The following is a 22,497-nucleotide window of genomic DNA, read 5'->3' on the forward strand; positions in this document are numbered from 1 at the left end:
TCATTCTCTACAGGGAGAGATCCCACACACTATAAATCATTCTCTACAGGGAGAGATCCCACACACTATAAATCATTCTCTACAGGGAGAGATCCCACACACTATAAATCATTCTCTACAGGGAGAGATCCCACACACTATAAATCATTCTCTACAGGGAGAGATCCCACACACTATAAATCATTCTCTACAGGGAGAGATCACACACTATAAATCATTCTCTACAGGGAGAGATCACACACTATAAATCATTCTCTACAGGGAGAGATCACACACTATAAATCATTCTCTACAGGGAGAGATCACACACCATAAATCATTCTCTACAGGGAGAGATCACACACCATAAATCATTCTCTACAGGGAGAGATCAGACACTATAAATCATTCTCTACAGGGAGAGATCAGACACTATAAATCATTCTCTACAGGGAGAGATCAGACACCATAAATCATTCTCTACAGGGAGAGATCACACACCATAAATCATTCTCTACAGGGAGAGATCCCACACGATAAATCATTCTCTACAGGGAGAGATCCCACACTATAAATCATTCTCGACAGGGAGAGATCCCACACTATAAATCATTCTCGACAGGGAGAGATCCCACACTATAAATCATTCTCGACAGGGAGAGATCCCACACTATAAATCATTCTCTACAGGGAGAGATCCCACACTATATATCATTCTCTACAGGGAGAGATCAGACACTATAAATCATTCTCTGCAGGGAGAGATCAGACACTATAAATCATTCTCTGCAGGGAGAGATCAGACACTATAAATCATTCTCTGCAGGGAGAGATCAGACACTATAAATCATTCTCTACAGGGAGAGATCCCACACACTATAAATCATTCTCTACGGGGAGAGATCCCACACTATAAATCATTCTCTACAGGGAGAGATCCCACACATTATAAATCATTCTCTACAGGGAGAGATCCCACACACTATAAATCATTTTCTACAGGGAGAGATCCCACACACTATAAATCATTTTCTACAGGGAGAGATCACACACACTATAAATCATTCTCTACAGGGAGAGATCCCACACTATACATCATTTTCTACAGGGAGAGATCAGACTATAAATCATTCTCTACAGGGAGAGATCAGACACTATAAATCATTCTCTACAGGGAGAGATCCCACACACTATAAATCATTCTCTACAGGGAGAGATCCCACACACTATAAATCATTCTCTACAGGGAGAGATCCCACACACTATAAATCATTCTCTACAGGGAGAGATCACACACACTATAAATCATTCTCTACAGGGAGAGATCCCACACACTATAAATCATTCTCTGCAGGGAGAGATCACACTATAAATCATTCTCTACAGGGAGAGATCCCACACACTATAAATCATTCTCTACAGGGAGAGATCCCACACTATAAATCATTCTCTGCAGGGAGAGATCCCACTATAAATCATTCTCTACAGGGAGAGATCAGACACTATAAATCATTCTCTACAGGGAGAGATCCCACACTATAAATCATGCTCTACAGGGAGAGATCAGACACTATAAATCATTCTCTACAGGGAGAGATCCCACACTATAAATCATTCTCTACAGGGAGAGATCACACACACAATATAAATCATTCTCTACAGGGAGAGATCACACACACAATATAAATCATTCTCTACAGGGAGAGATCACACACACAATATAAATCATTCTCTACAGGGAGAGATCACACACACAATAAATCATTCTCTACAGGGAGAGATCACACACTATAAATCATTCTCTACAGGGAGAGATCACACACTATAAATCAATCTCTACAGGGAGAGATCACACACACTATAAATCATTCTCTACAGGGAGAGATCCCACACACTATAAATCATTCTCTGCAGGGAGAGATCACACTATAAATCATTCTCTACAGGGAGAGATCCCACACACTATAAATCATTCTCTACAGGGAGAGATCCCACACTATAAATCATTCTCTGCAGGGAGAGATCCCACTATAAATCATTCTCTACAGGGAGAGATCAGACACTATAAATCATTCTCTACAGGGAGAGATCCCACACTATAAATCATGCTCTACAGGGAGAGATCAGACACTATAAATCATTCTCTACAGGGAGAGATCCCACACTATAAATCATTCTCTACAGGGAGAGATCACACACACAATATAAATCATTCTCTACAGGGAGAGATCACACACACAATATAAATCATTCTCTACAGGGAGAGATCACACACACAATATAAATCATTCTCTACAGGGAGAGATCACACACACAATAAATCATTCTCTACAGGGAGAGATCACACACTATAAATCATTCTCTACAGGGAGAGATCACACACTATAAATCAATCTCTACAGGGAGAGATCACACACTATAAATCATTCTCTACAGGGAGAGATCACACACGATAAATCATTCTCTACAGGGAGAGATCACACACTATAAATCAATCTCTACAGGGAGAGATCACACTATAAATCATTCTCTACAGGGAGAGATCACACACACACTATAAATCATTCTCTACAGGGAGAGATCACACACTATAAATCATTCTCTACAGGGAGAGATCACACACTATAAATCATTCTCTACAGGGAGAGATCACACACTATATATAATTCTCTACAGGGAGAGATCACACTAAAAATCATTCTCTACAGGGAGAGATCACACACACACACTATAAATCATTCTCTACAGGGAGAGATCACACACTATAAATCATTCTCTACAGGGAGAGATCACACACTATAAATCATTCTCTACAGGGAGAGATCACACACTATAAATCATTCTCTACAGGGAGAGATCACACACTATATATAATTCTCTACAGGGAGAGATCACACTAAAAATCATTCTCTACAGGGAGAGATCACACACTATAAATCATTCTCTACAGGGAGAGATCACACACTATAAATCATTCTCTACAGGGAGAGATCACACACTATATATAATTCTCTACAGGGAGAGATCACACTAAAAATCATTCTCTACAGGAGAGATCACACACTATAAATCATTCTCTACAGGGAGAGATCACACACTATAAATCATTCTCTACAGGGAGAGATCACACACTATAAATCATTCTCTACAGGGAGAGATCACACACTATAAATCATTCTCTACAGGGAGAGATCACACACTATAAATCATTCTCTACAGGGAGAGATCACACACTATAAATCATTCTCTACAGGGAGAGATCACACACTATAAATCATTCTCTACAGGGAGAGATCACACACTATAAATCATTCTCTACAGGGAGAGATCACACACTATAAACCATTCTCTACAGGGAGAGATCACACACTATAAACCATTCTCTACAGGGAGAGATCACACACTATAAATCATTCTCTACAGGGAGAGATCACACCATAAATCATTCTCTACATGGAGAGATCACACACTATAAATCATTCTCTACAGGGAGAGATCAGACACTATAAATCATTCTCTACAGGGAGAGATCACACCATAAATCATTCTCTACAGGGAGAGATCACACACTATAAATCATTCTCTACAGGGAGAGATCCCACACTATAAATCATTCTCTACAGGGAGAGATCCCACACTATAAATCATTCTCTACAGGGAGAGATCCCACACTATAAATCATTCTCTACAGGGAGAGATCCCACCATAAATCATTCTCTACAGGGAGAGATCCCACACTATAAATCATTCTCTACAGGGAGAGATCCCACACACTATAAATCATTCTCTACAGGGAGAGATCCCACACACTATAAATAATTCTTTACAGGGAGAGATCACACACTATAAATCATTCTCTACAGGGAGAGATCACACACTATAAATCATTCTCTACAGGGAGAGATCCCACACTATAAATCATTCTCTACAGGGAGAGATCCCACACTATAAATCATTCTCTACAGGGAGAGATCCCACCATAAATCATTCTCTACAGGGAGAGATCCCACACTATAAATCATTCTCTACAGGGAGAGATCCCACACACTATAAATCATTCTCTACAGGGAGAGATCCCACACACTATAAATAATTCTCTACAGGGAGAGATCACACACTATAAATCATTCTCTACAGGGAGAGATCACACACTATAAATCATTCTCTACAGGGAGAGATCACACACTATAAATCATTCTCTACAGGGAGAGATCACACACTATAAATCATTCTCTACAGGGAGAGATCACACACCATAAATCATTCTCTACAGGGAGAGATCACACACCATAAATCATTCTCTACAGGGAGAGATCAGACACTATAAATAATTCTCTACAGGGAGAGATCAGACACTATAAATCATTCTCTACAGGGAGAGATCACACACCATAAATCATTCTCTACAGGGAGAGATCCCACACTATAAATCATTCTCTACAGGGAGAGATCCCACACTATAAATCATTCTCTACAGGGAGAGATCCCACACTATAAATCATTCTCGACAGGGAGAGATCCCACACTATATATCATTCTCTACAGGGAGAGATCAGACACTATAAATCATTCTCTGCAGGGAGAGATCAGACACTATAAATCATTCTCTGCAGGGAGAGATCAGACACTATAAATCATTCTCTGCAGGGAGAGATCAGACACTATAAATCATTCTCTACAGGGAGAGATCCCACACACTATAAATCATTCTCTACAGGGAGAGATCCCACACTATAAATCATTCTCTACAGGGAGAGATCCCACACATTATAAATCATTCTCTACAGGGAGAGATCCCACACACTATAAATCATTTTCTACAGGGAGAGATCCCACACACTATAAATCATTCTCTACAGGGAGAGATCACACACACTATAAATCATTCTCTACAGGGAGAGATCAGACACTATAAATCATTCTCTACAGGGAGAGATCCCACACTATACATCATTTTCTACAGGGAGAGATCAGACTATAAATCATTCTCTACAGGGAGAGATCAGACACTATAAATCATTCTCTACAGGGAGAGATCCCACACACTATAAATCATTCTCTACAGGGAGAGATCCCACACACTATAAATCATTCTCTACAGGGAGAGATCCCACACACTATAAATCATTCTCGACAGGGAGAGATCCCACACTATAAATCATTCTCTACAGGGAGAGATCACACACACTATAAATCATTCTCTACAGGGAGAGATCCCACACACTATAAATCATTCTCTACAGGGAGAGATCACACACACTATAAATCATTCTCTGCAGGGAGAGATCCCACTATAAATCATTCTCTACAGGGAGAGATCCCACACACTATAAATCATTCTCTACAGGGAGAGATCCCACACACTATAAATCATTCTCTACAGGGAGAGATCCCACACTATAAATCATTCTCTACAGGGAGAGATCCCACACTATAAATCATTCTCTGCAGGGAGAGATCCCACTATAAATCATTCTCTACAGGGAGAGATCAGACACTATAAATCATTCTCTACAGGGAGAGATCCCACACTATAAATCATGCTCTACAGGGAGAGATCAGACACTATAAATCATTCTCTACAGGGAGAGATCCCACACTATAAATCATTCTCTACAGGGAGAGATCAGACACTATAAATCATTCTCTACAGGGAGAGATCACACACTATAAATCATTCTCTACAGGGAGAGATCCCACACACTATAAATCATTCTCTACAGGGAGAGATCCCACACACTATAAATCATTCTCTACAGGGAGAGATCACACACTATAAATCATTCTCTACAGGGAGAGATCAGACTATAAATCATTCTCTACAGGGAGAGATCACACACTATAAATCATTCTCTACAGGGAGAGATCCCACACTATAAATCATTCTCTACAGGGAGAGATCACACTATAAATCATTCTCTACAGGGAGAGATCACACACTATATATAATTTTCTACAGGGAGAGATCAGACACTATAAATCATTCTCTACAGGGAGAGATCCCACACTATAAATCATTCTCTACAGGGAGAGATCAGACACTATAAATCATTCTCTACAGGGAGAGATCACACACCATAAATCATTCTCTACAGGGAGAGATCCCACACTATAAATCATTCTCTACAGGGAGAGATCCCACTCTATATCAGAGGGCTGTTGGTTGGTGTGAGTGTGTTTGCAACAGTATAGCGTGGGAAGCAAGGTCACACTCCTCTCACAGCATCTGTTTGTGTCTCCGTCTGTGTGTCTCCGTCTGTGTGTCTCCGTCTGTGTGTCTCCGTCTGTGTGTCTCCGTCTGTGTGTCTCCGTCTGTGTGTCTCCGTGTCTCTGTCTGTGTGTCTCTGTCTGTGTCTCTCTGTCTGTCTCTCAGCGTGTCTGTCTGCGTCTGTGTCTCCCAGTGTGTTTCTCTGGTGTCAGAGTTGAAACCGTCAGTTTACTTCCTGTTCCTGTTTGTATGACTCAGACACACTGTGGTTGTGTGTGTGGTTGTGCTCTGCCCAGACCTAGCATCCACTTTCAGCAGAGACCCAAGACTCAGATCGAAACAACCCAAATATGGAGTTAGTTTCCTGAGCTCTGTAGAACACTGAGACGTTTCTCTCTGAGAGACCCAGTGTGTGAACACCACCCCTCTCACTACAACAGGAAATACCTCCAGCCACACGGGACCCAATCACAGTCCTCCGTCAGACTCACTCAACTTAAGCCTGTTTTTGTTTTTAACTTGGATCAATTTCAGTTAGCTTGGCGTGTGTGTTTCAATAGGTTGTCTATCTGTAATGAATATCAAATTAACTTTACTACAACTCAGCTTTGTGAGTCTGTTCAACACCATCTGAGCTGGGTTTCCACTAGTGATTCTACTTCTGTAGGGAGGAAGTCCTATTGACCAATCAGAGAGCGTGTCCTACTCACGGGTCCGGTCCTTGTTCCAGGAGTGGCAGCTGATTGGCTCGAGCAGGAAGCTGTGGTAAGCCATGGCCAATCGGGACAATGCAGAACCAGAAAGTGAGATGAGCTAATGAGAGGCTTCTGTAGTTCCTGTTGAATCAAAATAATATGTTTTGCACTAGACTGCAACGTCACGCACACTGTAAAATAGGTGATAAAAATCACCATGTAACTGAAAACTTCAGAGAGAGACAGAGATACAGACAGATAGTCAGGTCTAGGTTGTGTTAATCAGACTGAGGAATGCCCCCGTGGCATGAATTGAATGATGCAGGTCAAAACACACACTGTATACAACATAACATCAACACAACGTAGCCTGTAATACAGGAAATTGTCTGTCACGGCTACATGTTCCATAAGGCATGTTGACTCCACACAGAAGAGTGGCGTTTGAGTGTATTCAGGAAACAGGTCACTACAGCTGGAACAAAGTCCCTCTAGCTGCGGACTCTCTGCTGTAACGACCCTGGGTTTATAAACGCGGAGAGACTCTACCGCTGGACCAGGCTTTTGCGGCACAGTCGATAGCGCGCTGGACTTCGGGTTAGAAGGTCGAGGGTTCGAGTCCTGCTCCCTGCCTGTTTCATTACACTACGTTGAAAACGTGTCATCTTAGTAACTTTTCCTCGTAGTTTTCATTGTTTTGCGTTGTAAAAAAAAAAGGTTTCTGCCTGTTTGTGTCAGTTATCAGTAGAAGCAACCAGACATGTCTGGACATGACCATTCAGCCGAGACAACGCGCTACTTACCCTGAGATGGACACGGAAGGAGAGATGAACGGAGAGAACAGCTCGCGGACTCTGACCAGTCGACGCGAACGCTACCGACAGAGTGGCGGAGAGAGAGAGAGAACAGACACTTCTGTAGAAGAGAAGGAGAGAGAAAAACTTGCTTCCGCTAAAAGAGGAACAGAGGGAGGGGTGAGGCCAGGGCGGGCGGGCAGGAAGGGAGGGAGGGGTGAGGCCGGGGGAGGGAAAACGAGCGGTTGAAGCAGAACTTGCTTCTGCAAAAAAAGCGGGGAGAAAATAGAAACTTCTGCAAAAAGAGAAGGGGAGAAGTTGAAACGACTTACTTCTACAGAGAGGAAGGAGTTAAGATAGAAAATTCACATCTGCAACAGAAAAGGGAGGGAGCGTTGAGGTCGACTAGGGTGGGACAGGGGCGGTTCTGGGGGGCGCAGTGCCCCTGTGACAACAATTTTGGACCCCCTTGTGGCCCCCCTAAATGTGGAGTATGAAATCATTTTTACATAACTAGTTTTGCTATCTTTCTTTTTTTACATCCGTTAATAGACAGTGGCAACGCGGAACACTAATTATTATGAACATGGTCTTTTCCCTGCAATGCAGTGAAGAAAACAATATGAGAACAATAACGTCTAATGTAACTGGCCCCTCTAACTGTACAACTGGCCCCAGCTTGGCCCCCCCCCAGTTGAAATGGTCTAGAACCACCACTGGGGTGGGAGAGATGGTAGATGAGACTCCCCTCTTCTTTATCCACCTTCCCTGTTTCTTGTTCTGTTCTACCAGACGCATGTGATCATTTCCTTCTGTTGGAAGGGCTGTCTGGCTCCTCCACACAAAGTAACAGACAGACAAACAGAGAAAACAGACTAACAGACAGGAGACTCAGTAGCGTTTACTAACAGACGGGAGACTCAGTAGCGTTTACTAACAGACGGGAGACTCAGTAGCGTAGACTAACAGACGGGAGACTCAGTAGCGTAGACTAACAGACGGGAGACTCAGTAGCGTTTACTAACAGACGGGAGACTCAGTAGCGTTTACTAACAGACGGGCGACTCAGTAGCGTTTACTAACAGACGGGAGACTCAGTAGCGTTTACTAACAGACGGGAGACTCAGTAGCGTAGACTAACAGACGGGAGACTCAGTAGCGTAGACTAACAGACGGGAGACTCAGTAGCGTTTACTAACAGACGGGAGACTCAGTAGCGTTTACTAACAGACGGGCGACTCAGTAGCGTTTACTAACAGACGGGAGACTCAGTAGCGTAGAGCAACAGACGGGCGACTCAGTAGCGTAGACTAACAGACGGGCGACTCAGTAGCGTAGACTAACAGACGGGCGACTCAGTAGCGTAGACTAACAGACGGGCGACTCAGTAGCGTTTACTAACAGACGGGAGACTCAGTAGCGTTTACTAACAGACGGGCGACTCAGTAGCGTAGAGCAACAGACGGGCGACTCAGTAGCGTAGAGCAACAGACGGGCGACTCAGTAGCGTAGACTAACAGACGGGAGACTCAGTAGCGTAGAGCAACAGACGGGAGACTCAGTAGCGTAGAGCAACAGACGGGAGAGACTCAGTAGCGTTTACTAACAGACGGGCGACTCAGTAGCGTAGAGCAACAGACGGGCGACTCAGTAGCGTAGAGCAACAGACGGGCGACTCAGTAGCGTAGAGCAACAGAACGGGCGACTCAGTAGCGTAGAGCAACGACGGGCGACTCAGTAGCGTAGAGCAACAGACGGGCGACTCAGTAGCGTAGAGCAACAGACGGGCGACTTCAGTAGCGTAGAGCAACAGACGGGCGACTCAGTAGCGTAGAGCAACAGACGGGCGACTCAGTAGCGAGTTTTAGAGCCAACAGACGGGGACTCAGAGCGTAGAGCAACAGACGGGCGACTCAGTAGCGTAGAGCAACAGACGGGCGACTCAGTAGCGTAGAGCAACAGACGGCGACTCAGTAGCGTAGAGCAACAGACTGGCGACTCAGTAGCGTAGAGCAACAGACGGCGACTCAGTAGCGTAGAGCAACAGACGGGCGACTCAGTAGCGTAGAGCAACAGACGGGCGACTCAGTAGCGTAGAGCAACAGACGGGCGACTCAGTAGCGGTAAGCAACAGACGGCGACTCAGTAGCGTAGAGCAACAGACGGGCGACTCAGTAGCAGTAGAGCAACAGACGGGGGACTGCAGTAGCGTAGAGCAACAGACGGGCGATCTCAGTAGCGTAGAGCAACAGACGGGCGACTCAGTAGGTAGAGCAACAGACGGGACGACTCAGTAGCGTAGAGCAACAGACGGGCGACTCAGTAGCGTAGAGCAACAGACGGGCGACTCAGTAGCGTAGAGAGCAACAGACGGGCGACTCAGTAGCGTAGAGCAACAGACGGGCGACTCAGTAGCGTAGAGCAACAGACGGGCGACCCAGTAGCGTAGAGCAACAGACGGGCGACTCAGTAGCGTAGAGCAACAGACGGGCGACTCAGTAGCGTAGAGCAACAGACGGGCGACTCAGTAGCGTTAGAGCAACAGACGGGCGACTCAGTAGCGTAGAGCAACAGACGGGCGACTCAGTAGCGTAGAGCAACAGACGGGCGACTCAGTAGCGTAGAGCAACAGACGGGCGACTCAGTAGCGTAGAGCAACAGACAGGCGACTCAGTAGCGTAGAGCAACAGACGGGCGACTCAGTAGCGTAGAGCAACAGACGGGCGACTCAGTAGCGTAGAGCAACAGACGGGCGACTCAGTAGCGTAGAGCAACAGACGGGCGACTCAGTAGCGTAGAGCAACAGACGGGCGACTCAGTAGCGTAGAGCAACAGACGGGCGACTCAGTAGCGTAGAGCAAACAGACGGGCGACTCAGTAGCGTAGAGCAACAGACGGGCGACTCAGTAGCGTAGAGCAACAGACGGGCGACTCAGTAGCGTAGAGCAACAGACGGGCGACTCAGTAGCGTAGAGCAACAGACGGGCGATCTCAGTAGCGTAGAGCTAACAGACGGGCGAGCTCAGTAGCGTAGAGCAACAGACGGCGACTCAGTAGCGTAGAGCAAACAGACGGGCGACTCAGTAGCGTTAGAGCAACAGACTGGGCGACTCAGTAGCGTTAGAGCAACAGACGGGCGACTCAGTAGCGTAGAGCAACAGACGGGCGACTCAGTAGCGTAGAGCAACAGACGGGCGACTCAGTAGGTAGAGCAACAGACGGGCGACTCAGTAGCGTAGAGCAACAGACGGGCGACTCAGTAGCGTAGAGCAACAGACGGGCGACTCAGTAGCGTAGAGCAACAGACGGCGCGACTCAGTAGCGTAGAGCAACAGTACGGGCGACTCAGTAGCGTAGAGCAAACAGACGGGCGACTCAGTAGCGTAGAGCAACAGACGGGCGACTCAGTAGCGTAGAGCAACAGACGGGCGACTCAGTAGCGTAGAGCAACAGACGGGCGACTCAGTAGCGTAGAGCAACAGACGGGCGACTCAGTAGCGTAGAGCAACAGACGGGCGACTCAGTAGCGTAGAGCAACAGACGGGCGACTCAGTAGCGTAGAGCAACAGACAGGCGACTCAGTAGTGTAGAGTAACAGACAGGCGACTCAGTAGTGTAGAGTAACAGACAGGCGACTCAGTAGTGTAGAGTAACAGACAGGCGACTCAGTAGTGTAGAGTAACAGACAGGAGAGTCAGTAGTGTAAGTTGATTCTTTATTTCTTCTGCAGCTGAATTAGACACATCATAGATACATCCTCCATCTAATGGCATAGGAACCATCCCAAATAGCACCCTAGTTCCTTTACAGTAAACTATTTCTGACCATGGCCCATAGGGACACAACACAGAGGATAGCCACTATAGGACTCTGGTCTAAAGTAGTGCACTATATAGGGAATAGTGTGCCACTTGGTGGCATCGCTACACAGCACATCCTTCAATGGTAACTTAGTGTTGTAGTGCCGTAGTCGCTTCAGAGACAAAACACCATACCTGTTATTATTATTATAAAATAAAAAACCCACTGATGTGGAATGGTACATCACGGGGTCGTCAAGTTGACCTATGACCCTTTAGCCTTCATTTACATAAACAAACAATCAACGGTAATGTCATGTCAGCTCAGAGAGGGTGTGTGTGTGTGTGTAGTCAGTGCTTTTTTAATCAGATACTTCTTAGCGTGGTCAGACTGTTACTGGCCGCTTGGAGGAGGGGGGGGGTTGTCAGGGTAACGGGGGGTCCTTCACATGATCCTCAGCCCCTGGATGGACGCCTCCAGACTCTGAAGAGACAACAACACATTGGTCAATAACAGTCACCAGTCTACTGACTGAGTCTGGTCTACAGCTGGGGGCCATGTCCTCTGTCAATAACAGTCACCAGTCTACTGACTGAGTCTGGTCTACAGCTGGGGGCCATGTTGTCCTCTGTCAATAACAGTCACCAGTCTACTGACTGAGTCTGGTCTACAGCTGGGGGCCATGTTGTCCTCTGTCAATAACAGTCACCAGTCTACTGACTGAGTCTGGTCTACAGCTGGGGGCCATGTTGTCCTCTGTCAATAACAGTCACCAGTCTACTGACTGAGTCTGGTCTACAGCTGGGGGCCATGTTGTCCTCTGTCAATAACAGTCACCAGTCTACTGACTGAGTCTGGTCTACAGCTGGGGGCCATGTTGTCCTCTGTCAACATTCCATTCCAGTGAATATCATTAATTACATTCTACTTTAAGGTTTGAAAAATCACATTGTGATGACAACTAATTAATGAAGCTGGCCAGGAATGTGTCTCTGTGTGTGTGTGTCTCTGTGTGTGTGTCTGTGTGTCTCACCTTGAAGTCCCAGATGGTCATGGCTCCATCGATGCCCGTGGTACAGAACTTACGACAGTCCCTCTGGTCTCCCTCATAGATAGAGACTTGACTGGAGGAGAGACAATATAACAGGGTCAGACAGTCCCTCTGGTCTCCCTCATAGACACTACCGTCGTGGCCAAAAGTTGAGAATGACACAAATATTAATTTTCACAAAGTCTGCTGCCTCAGTTTGTATGATGGCAATTTGCATATACTCCAGAATGTTATGAAGAGTGATCAGATGAATTGCAATTAATTGCAAAGTCCTCTTTGCCATGCAAATGAACTGAACCCCCAAAAAACATTTCCACCTCATTTCAGCCCTGCCACAAAAGGACCAGCTGACATGTCAGTGATTCTCTCGTTAACAAAGGTGTGAGTGTTGACGAGGACAAGGCTGGAGATCACTCTGTCATGCTGATTGAGTTTGAATACAGACTGGAAGCTTCAATAATTGCTTGGAATCATCGTTCTTCCTCTGTCAACCATGGTTACCTGCAAGGAAACATGCCGTCATCATTGCTTTGCAATAAAAGGGCTTCACAGGCAAGGATATTGCTGCCAGTAAGATTGCACCTAAATCAACCATTTATCGGATCATCAAGAACTTCAAAGAGAGCAGTTCAATTGTTGTGAAGAAGGCTTTCAGGGCATCCAAGAAAGTCCAGCAAACGCCAGGACCGTCTCCTAAAGTTGATTCAGCTGCAGGATCGGGGGCACCACCAGTACGGAGCTTGCTCAGGAATGGCAGCAGGCAGGTGTGAGTGCATCTGCACGCACACTGAGGCAAAGACTTTTGGAGGATGGCCTGGTGTCAAGAAGGGCAGCAAAGAAGCCATTTCTCTCCAGGAAAAACATCAGGGACAGACTGATATTCTGCAAAAGGTCCAGGGATTGACTGCTGAGGACTGGAGTAAAGTAATTTTCTCTGATGAATCCCATTTCCGATTGTTTGCGGCATCCTGAAAAAAGCTTGTCCGGAGAAGACAAGGTGAGCGCTACCATCAGTCCTGTGTCATGCCAACAGTAAAGCATCCTGAGACCATTCATGTGTGGGGTTGCTTCTCAGCCAAGGGAGTGGGCTCACTCACAATTTGCCTAAGAACACAGCCATGAATAAAGAATGGTACCAACACATCCTCCGAGAGCAACTTCTCCCAACCATCCAGGAACAGTTTGGTGACGAACAATGCCTTTTCCAGCATGATGGAGCACCTTGCCATAAGGGAAAAGTGATAACTAAGTGGCTCGGGGAACAAAACATCGATATTTTGGGTCCATGGTCAGGAAACTCCCCAGACCTTAATCCCATTGAGAACTTGCGGTCAATCCTCAAGAGGCAGGTGGACAAACAAAACCCCACAAATTCTGACAAACTCCAAGCATTGATTATGCAAGAATGGGCTGCCATCAGTCAGGATGTGGCCCAGAAGTTAATTGACAGCATGCCAGGGCGGATTGCAGAGGTCTTGAAAAAGAAGGGTCAACACTGCAAATATTGACTCTTTGCATCAACTTCATGTAATGTCAATAAAAGCCTTTGACACTTATGAAATGCCTGTAATTATACTTCAGTATTCCATAGTAACATCTGACAAAAATATCTAAAGACACTGAAGCAGCAAACTTTGTGGAAATGAATGTGTCATTCTCAAAACCTTTGGCCACAACTGTAGATTAGAGACAATATAACAGGGTGCAGTGTGTCCTAAGTGATGAGTTCTGGTACAGTGTGTGTGGTGTGTGTGTGTGTGTGTGTGTGTGTGTGTGTGTCCTACGTGATGAGTTCTGGTACAGTGTGTGTGTGTGTCCTAAGTGATGAGTTCTGGTACAGTGTGTGTGTGTGTCCTACGTGATGAGTTCTGGTACAGTGTGTGTGTGTGTCCTACGTGATGAGTTCTGGTAGTGTGTGTGTGTGTGTGTGTGTGTGTGTGTGTGTGTGGGTGTGTGTCCTACGTGATGAGTTCTGGTAGTGTGTGTGTGTGTGTCCTACGTGATGAGTTCTGGTAGTGTGTGTGTGTGTGTGTCCTACGTGATGGAGTTCTGGTAGTGTGTGTGTGTGTGTCCTAAGTGATGAGTTCTGGTACAGTGTGTGTGTGTGTGTGTCCTACGTGATGGAGTTCTGGTACAGTGTGTGTGTGTGTGTGTGTGTGTCCTACGTGATGGAGTTCTGGTACAGTGTGTGTGTGTGTGTGTCCTACGTGATGGAGTTCTGGTACAGTGTGTGTGTGTGTGTCCTACGTGATGGAGTTCTGGTACAGTGTGTGTGTGTGTGTGTGTGTGTGTGTGTGTGTGTGTGTGTGTGTGTCCTACGTGATGGAGTTCTGGTACAGTGTGTGTGTGTGTGTGTGTGTGTGTCCTACGTGATGGAGTTCTGGTACAGTGTGTGTGTGTCCCCTATGTGATGGAGTTCTGGTACAGTGTGTGTGTGTGTGTGTCCCCTATGTGATGGAGTTCTGGTACAGTGTGTGTGTGTGTGTCCTACGTGATGGAGTTCTGGTACAGTGTGTGTGTGTGTGTGTGTGTGTGTCCTACGTGATGGAGTTCTGGTGCAGTGTGTGTGTGTGTGTGTCCTACATGATGGAGTTCTGGTGCAGTGTGTGTGTGTGTGTGTGTGTCCTAAGTGATGGAGTTCTGGTACAGTGTGTGTGTGTGTGTGTCCTACGTGATGGAGTTCTGGTGCAGTGTGTGTGTGTGTGTGTGTGTGTCCTACATGATGGAGTTCTGGTACAGTGTGTGTGTGTGTGTGTGTGTGTCCTACGTGATGGAGTTCTGGTACAGTGTGTGTGTCCCCTACGTGATGGAGTTCTGGTACAGTGTGTGTGTGTGTGTCCTACGTGATGGAGTTCTGGTACAGTGTGTGTGTGTGTGTGTGTGTGTGTGTGTGTCCTACGTGATGGAGTTCTGGTACAGTGTGTGTGTGTGTGTCCCCTATGTGATGGAGTTCTGGTACAGTGTGTGTGTGTGTGTGTGTGTGTGTGTCCCCTATGTGATGGAGTTCTGGTACAGTGTGTGTGTGTCCCCTATGTGATGGAGTTCTGGTACAGTGTGTGTGTGTGTCCTATGTGATGGAGTTCTGGTACAGTGTGTGTGTGTCCCCTATGTGATGGAGTTCTGGTACAGTGTGTGTGTGTGTCCCCTATGTGATGGAGTTCTGGTACAGTGTGTGTGTGTGTGTGTGTGTGTGTGTCCTACGTGATGGAGTTCTGGTGCAGTGTGTGTGTGTGTGTGTGTGTGTGTCCTACGTGATGGAGTTCTGGTACAGTGTGTGTGTGTCCCCTATGTGATGGAGTTCTGGTACAGTGTGTGTGTGTGTGTGTCCCCTATGTGATGGAGTTCTGGTACAGTGTGTGTGTGTGTGTGTGTGTGTCCTACGTGATGGAGTTCTGGTACAGTGTGTGTGTGTCCCCTATGTGATGGAGTTCTGGTACAGTGTGTGTGTGTATCCTACGTGATGGAGTTCTGGTGCAGGGTCTCCAGGGCTGTGTTGCGGTCCTCTGTGGTAGCTCTCTTGTCCATGTTTCTGAAACGTTCCATAGCTGAGATGTTTCTAGTGATGGAAGCTTTAGGAAGGTCCAGCTTAGAGACAAACGTAGGGACCCTCCGTCATCACAACGGAACAGCATGGGGCAACAGTCATGACCCTGAGGAGAGACAGACAGTCAAGATAAAACACAGCAGAGAAACACTCATACAGGTTTCCTTTCTGATTTATGAAGGAGAGACAGACAGAGAGAGAGTCAGAGAGAGAGTCAGAGACAGAGAGAGACGGAGAGAGTCAGAGAGAGTCAGAGAGAGTCAGAGGGAGAGAGACAGAGAGAGTCAGAGGGAGACAGAGAGAGTCAGAGACAGAGAGAGTCAGAGGGAGTCAGAGAGAGACAGAGAGAGACAGAGGGAGACAGAGAGAGACAGAGAGAGTCAGAGAGAGTCAGAGAGAGTCAGAGGGAGAGAGAGTCAGAGACAGTCAGAGACAGAGGAAGTCAGAGACAGAGAGAGTCAGAGACAGTCAGAGACAGAGACAGTCAGAGACAGAGAGAGTCTTACCGCTGCCACCACGCTGTTCTCAGAGATGAAGAGAACACTGAGCAGAGGGAGGAACTCAGTCTTCAACTGAGACGGACTGAACACACACACACACACACACACACACACACACACACACACACACACACCACGGTTCATTGAACAGAGCGACCAGAGTTACACCACACTCACACACAGCTTGAATACAGAGCGTTAGATAAAACACACTACCCCCCTCTCCCCAGAGAGACTTACGTGGATCCCTTGGTGCCGTCCACCACAGTAACAGTGGAGTCGTGTGAGACCCAGGCCAGTCTGTTACCAGAGGAGGAGAAGGACACAGAGTGGACCCATCCTCCTCCCCCAGCACCCCCAAACTCAGCCCGCACCGCCCCAAACGGCATCTTGGACCCCCAGGGGGTCGGGCCCGGCTTCTCCTCCACCTCCTTGATGTAGGCCGGAGAACACCCTGGGGGGAGAGAGAGAGGGGGGGAATATATTTAAATAACTATTGATCAGGGGGCAGTACGCATCAATAACTATTGATCAGGGGGCGTACGATCAATAACTACTTGATCGGGGGGCCGTACGCATCAATAACTATTGATCGGGGGGCCGTACGCATCAATAAATATTGATCGGGGGGCCGTACGCATCAATAACTATTGCTCGGGGGGCGTACGCATCAATAACTATTGATCGGCGGGGCCGTACGCATCAATAACTATTTGATAGGGGGGGCCGTACGCATCAATAACTATGATCGGGGGGCCGTACGTAATCAATAACTATTGATCGGGGGCCGTAGTATCAATAAACTATTGATCGGGGGGCCGTACGCATCAATAACCTATTGATCGGGGGGGCCCGTACGCATCACTAAACTATTGATCAGGGGGCCGTACGCATCAATAACTATTGATCAGGGGGCCGTACGCATCAATAACTTTGATCAGGGGGCCGTACGCATCAATAACTATTGATCAGGGGGCCCGTACGCATCAATAACTATTGATCAGGGGGCCGTACGCATCAATAACTATTGATCAGGGGGCCGTACGTATCAATAACTATTGATCAGGGGCCGTACGTATCAATAACTATTGATCAGGGGGCCGTACGTATCAATAACTATTGATCAGGGGGCCGTACGCATCAATAACTATTGATCAGGGGGCCGTACGCATCAATAACTATTGATCAGGGGGCCGTACGCATCAATAACTATTGATCAGGGGGCCGTACGCATCAATAACTATTGATCAGGGGGCCGTACGCATCAATAACTATTGATCAGGGGGCCGTACGCATCAATAACTATTGATCAGGGGGCCGTACGTATCAATAACTATTGATCAGGGGGCCGTACGTATCAATAACTATTGATCAGGGGGCCGTATGCATCAATAACTATTGATCAGGGGGCTGTACGCATCAAGCATCTCAGAGTAGAAGTGCTGGTTCAGTCTTTTAGAACATAATGAATAAGAGGACATGACCCTGACTCCGAGATTCAACACTCCTACTGAGAGACGCTGTGTGAATATAGACCCTGATCCTAGATTCAACCACTCCTACTGAGAGACGCATGTGTGAATATAGACCCTGATCCTAGATTCAACACTCCTACTGAGAGACGCTGTGTGAATATAGACCCCTGATCCTAGATTCAACACTCCTACTGAGAGACGCTGTGTGAATATAGACCCTCGATCCTAGATTCAACACTCCTACTGAGAGACGCTGTGTGAATATAGACCCTGATCCTAGATTCAACCTCCTACTGAGAGACGCTGTGTGAATATAGACCCTGATCCTAGATTCAACACTCCTACTGAGAGACGCTGTGTGAATATAGACCCGATCCTAGATTCAACACCTCCTACTGAGAGACGCTGTGTGATACTAGACCCGATCCTAGATTCATACACTACTACTGAGAGACGCTGTGTGAATATAGACCCTGATCCTAGATTCAAAACTCCTACTGAGAGACGCTGTGTGAATATAGACCCTGACCTAGATTCAACACCTCCTACTGAGAGCACGCTGTGTGAATATAGGACCCTGATCCTAGATTCAACACTCCTACTGAGAGACGCTGTGTGAATATAGACCCGGATCCTAGATTCAACACTCCTACTGAGAGACGCTGTGTGAATATAGACCCTGATCCTAGATTCAACACATCCTACTGAGGACGCTGTGTGAATATAGACCCTGATCCTAGATTCAACACTCCTACTGAGAGACGCTGTGTGAATATAGACCCTGATCCTAGATTCACACACTCTACTGAGAGACGCTGTGTGAATATAGACCCTGATCCTAGTTTCAACACTCTACTGAGAGACGCTGGTGTGAATATGACCCTGATCCTAGATTCAACACTCCTACTGAGAGACGCTGGTGAATATAGACCACTGATCCTAGATTCAACACTCCTACTGAGAGACGCTGTGTGAATATAGACCCTGATCCTAGATTTCAACACTCTACTGAGAGACGCTGTGTGAATATAGACCCTGGATCCTAGATTCACACTCCTACTGAGAGACCGCTGTGTGAATATAGACCCTGATCCTAGATTCAACACTCCTACTGAGAGACGCTGTTGTGAATATAGACCCCTGGACCTAGATTCAACCTCTACTGAGAGACGCTGTGTGAATATAGACCCTGATTCCTAGATTCAACACTCCTACTGAGAGACGCTGTGTGAATATAGACCCTCTGATCCTAGATTCAACACTCCTACTGAGAGACGCTGTGTGTGTAATATAGACCCTGATCCTAGATTCAACACTCCTACTGAGAGACGCTGTGTGAATATAGACCCTGATCCTAGATTCAACACTCCTACTGAGAGACGCTGTGTGGAATATAGACCCTGATCCTAGATTCAACACTCCTACTGAGAGACGCTGTGTGAATATAGACCCTGATCCTAGATTCAACACTCCTACTGAGAGACGCTGTGTGAATATAGACCCTGATCCTAGATTCAACACTCCTACTGAGAGACGCTGTGTGAATATAGACCCTGATCCTAGATTCAACACTCCTACTGAGAGACGCTGTGTGAATATAGACCCTGATCCTAGATTCAACACTCCTACTGAGAGACGCTGTGTGAATATAGACCCTGATCCTAGATTCAACACTCCTACTGAGAGACGCTGTGTGAATATAGACCCTGATCCTAGATTCAACACTCCTACTGAGAGACGCTGTGTGAATATAGACCCTGATCCTAGATTCAACACTCCTACTGAGAGACGCTGTGTGAATATAGAACCTGATCCTAGATTCAACACTCCTACTGAGAGACGCTGTGTGAATATAGACCCTGATCCTAGATTCACACTCCTACTGAGAGACGCTGTGTGAATATAGACCCTGATCCTAGATTCAACACTCCTACTGAGAGACGCTGTGTGAATATAGACCCTGATCCTAGATTCAACACTCCTACTGAGAGACGCTGTGTGAATATAGACCCTGATCCTAGATTCAACACTCCTACTGAGAGACGCTGTGTGAATATAGATCCTGATTCTAGATTCAACACTCCTACTGAGAGACGCTGTGTGAATATAGACCCTGATCCTAGATTCAACACTCCTTAGAGACGCTGTGTGAATATAGACCCTGATCCTAGATTCAACACTCCTACTGAGAGACGCTGTGTGAATATAGACCCTGATCCTAGATTCAACACTCCTACTGAGAGACGCTGTGTGAATATAGACCCTGATCCTAGATTCAACACTCCTACTGAGAGACGCTGTGTGAATATAGACCCTGATCCTAGATTCAACACTCCTACTGAGAGACGCTGTGTGAATATAAATCCTGATCCTAGATTCAACACTCCTACTGAGAGACGCTGTGTGAATATAGACCCTGATCCTAGATTCAACACTCCTACTGAGAGACGCTGTGTGAATATAGACCCTGATCCTAGATTCAACACTCCTACTGAGAGACGCTGTGTGAATATAGACCCTGATCCTAGATTCAACACTCCTACTGAGAGACGCTGTGTGAATATAGACCCTGATCCTAGATTCAACACTCCTACTGAGAGACGCTGTGTGAATATAGACCCTGATCCTAGATTCAAACTCCTACTGAGAGACGCTGTGTGAATATAGACCCTGATCCTAGATTCAACACTCCTACTGAGAGACGCTGTGTGAATATAGACCCTGATCCTAGATTCAACACTCCTACTGAGAGACGCTGTGTGAATATAGACCCTGATCCTAGATTCAACACTCCTACTGAGAGACGCTGTGTGAATATAGACCCTGATCCTAGATTCAACACTCCTACTGAGAGACGCTGTGTGAATATAGACCCTGATCCTAGATTCAACACTCCTACTGAGAGACGCTGTGTGAATATAGACCCTGATCCTAGATTCAACACTCCTACTGAGAGACGCTGTGTGAATATAGACCCTGATCCTAGATTCAACACTCCTACTGAGAGACGCTGTGTGAATATAGACCCTGATCCTAGATTCAACACTCCTACTGAGAGACGCTGTGTGAATATAGACCCTGATCCTAGATTCAACACTCCTACTGAGAGACGCTGTGTGAATATAGATCCAGGTATCTAATGTATAAAGATCACTGATGAGGTTGAAACATGGTCTGACGGTCTCCCCTTCTCTCTCTCTACTGATGAGGTTGAAACATGGTCTGTCTGTCTCCCCTTCTCTCTCTCTACTGATGAGGTTGAAACATGGTCTGTCTGTCTCCCCTTCTCTCTCTCTACTGATGAGGTTGAAACATGGTCTGTCTGTCTCCCCTTCTCTCTCTCTACTGACGAGGTTGAAACATGGTCTGTCTGTCTCTCCTTCTCTCTCTCTACTGATGAGGTTAAAACATGGTCTGTCTCTCCTTCTCTCTCTCTACTGATGAGGTTGAAACATGGTCTGTCTCTCTCCCCTCTCTCTCTTACTGATGAGGTTTGAAACATGGTCTGTCTCTATCCCCTTCTCTCTCTCTACTGATGAGGTTTGATGAACATGGTCTGTCTCTCTCCCCTTCTCTCTCTACTGATGAGGTTGAAACATGGTCTGTCTGTCTCTCCTTCTCTCTCTCTACTGATGAGGTTAAACATGGTCTGTCTCTTCCCCTTCTCTCTCTCTACTGATGAGGTTGAAACATGGTCTGTCTGTCTCCCCTTCTCTCTCTCTATGATGAGGTTGAAACATGGTCTGTCTGTCTCTCCTTCTCTCTCTCTACTGCTGCGTTGAAACATGGTCTGTCTGTCTCTACCTGCATTTGAAGTCAGAGGATCCAGCCGCCAGCAACACGTTGTTAGGATGCCAGTCCAGACTGAGGACGGTGGAACGGATTGGCTTCTTGATGTGCTTACTCACCCACCTGACACACACACACACACACACATTTAAAGAGTACAAAACTATTTAGCCTACTTCTCTCTCTCAACCCCTCCTCTCCTCCCTTACCAGTCGTTATCAGACTCGAAGTAACAGACTGATATGAGTCTGGCGCCGCTGCCCACAGCAAACTTATTCTCCAGAGGAGACCACTTGACGAAAGTAGCAGCTCTGTTGATCCTCAGGATGACCAGAGTGGGCTTCCAGACCCCGTCCTTTAGAGACCAGACATAGGCGTTACGATCCGCCCCACACGTCACGATACGGTCGGACTTAGGAGCCCAGTCGATACCTGGAGAGGGAGGAGGGGAGGAGAGAGAGAGAGAGATAGTCAATGTAAACCTCTGAAAAACATAATCAATGTCCAGACATAGATTCAAATACTTTTTAACAATTCCTGTGATGTGATTTCCTGTGCCTAGTCTACCTGTGATGTGATTTCCTGTGCCTAGTCTACCTGTGATGTGATTTCCTGTGCCTAGTCTACTGTGATGTGATTTCCTGTGCCTAGTCTACCTGTG

The 22,497-nt window shown here is 46.4% G+C and overlaps 1 protein-coding gene and 1 pseudogene across 1 annotated transcript in view; both read right to left on the reverse strand.

Annotated features, from left to right (window-relative positions):
* Positions 1-7,812, reverse strand: part of LOC115183493 (actin-related protein 2/3 complex subunit 1B-B-like) — a 30,320-nt gene extending 22,508 nt beyond the window's left edge. The window contains exons 1-2 of the mRNA XM_029744700.1: positions 7,686-7,812; positions 6,898-7,023 (exon numbers count right to left, since the gene is read on the reverse strand). Coding sequence (XP_029600560.1) covers positions 6,898-6,961 — 64 coding nt within the window. The 5' untranslated portion in view covers positions 6,962-7,023; positions 7,686-7,812. The remainder of the gene's footprint in view (positions 1-6,897; positions 7,024-7,685) is intronic.
* Positions 7,813-11,374: 3,562 nt separating this feature from the next.
* The window catches only part of LOC115183499 (actin-related protein 2/3 complex subunit 1A-like), a 16,215-nt pseudogene continuing 5,092 nt past the window's right edge, over positions 11,375-22,497 (reverse strand).

This window comes from Salmo trutta, unplaced genomic scaffold (assembly GCF_901001165.1).
Source record: "Salmo trutta unplaced genomic scaffold, fSalTru1.1, whole genome shotgun sequence".
Lineage (NCBI taxonomy): Eukaryota > Metazoa > Chordata > Actinopteri > Salmoniformes > Salmonidae > Salmo > Salmo trutta.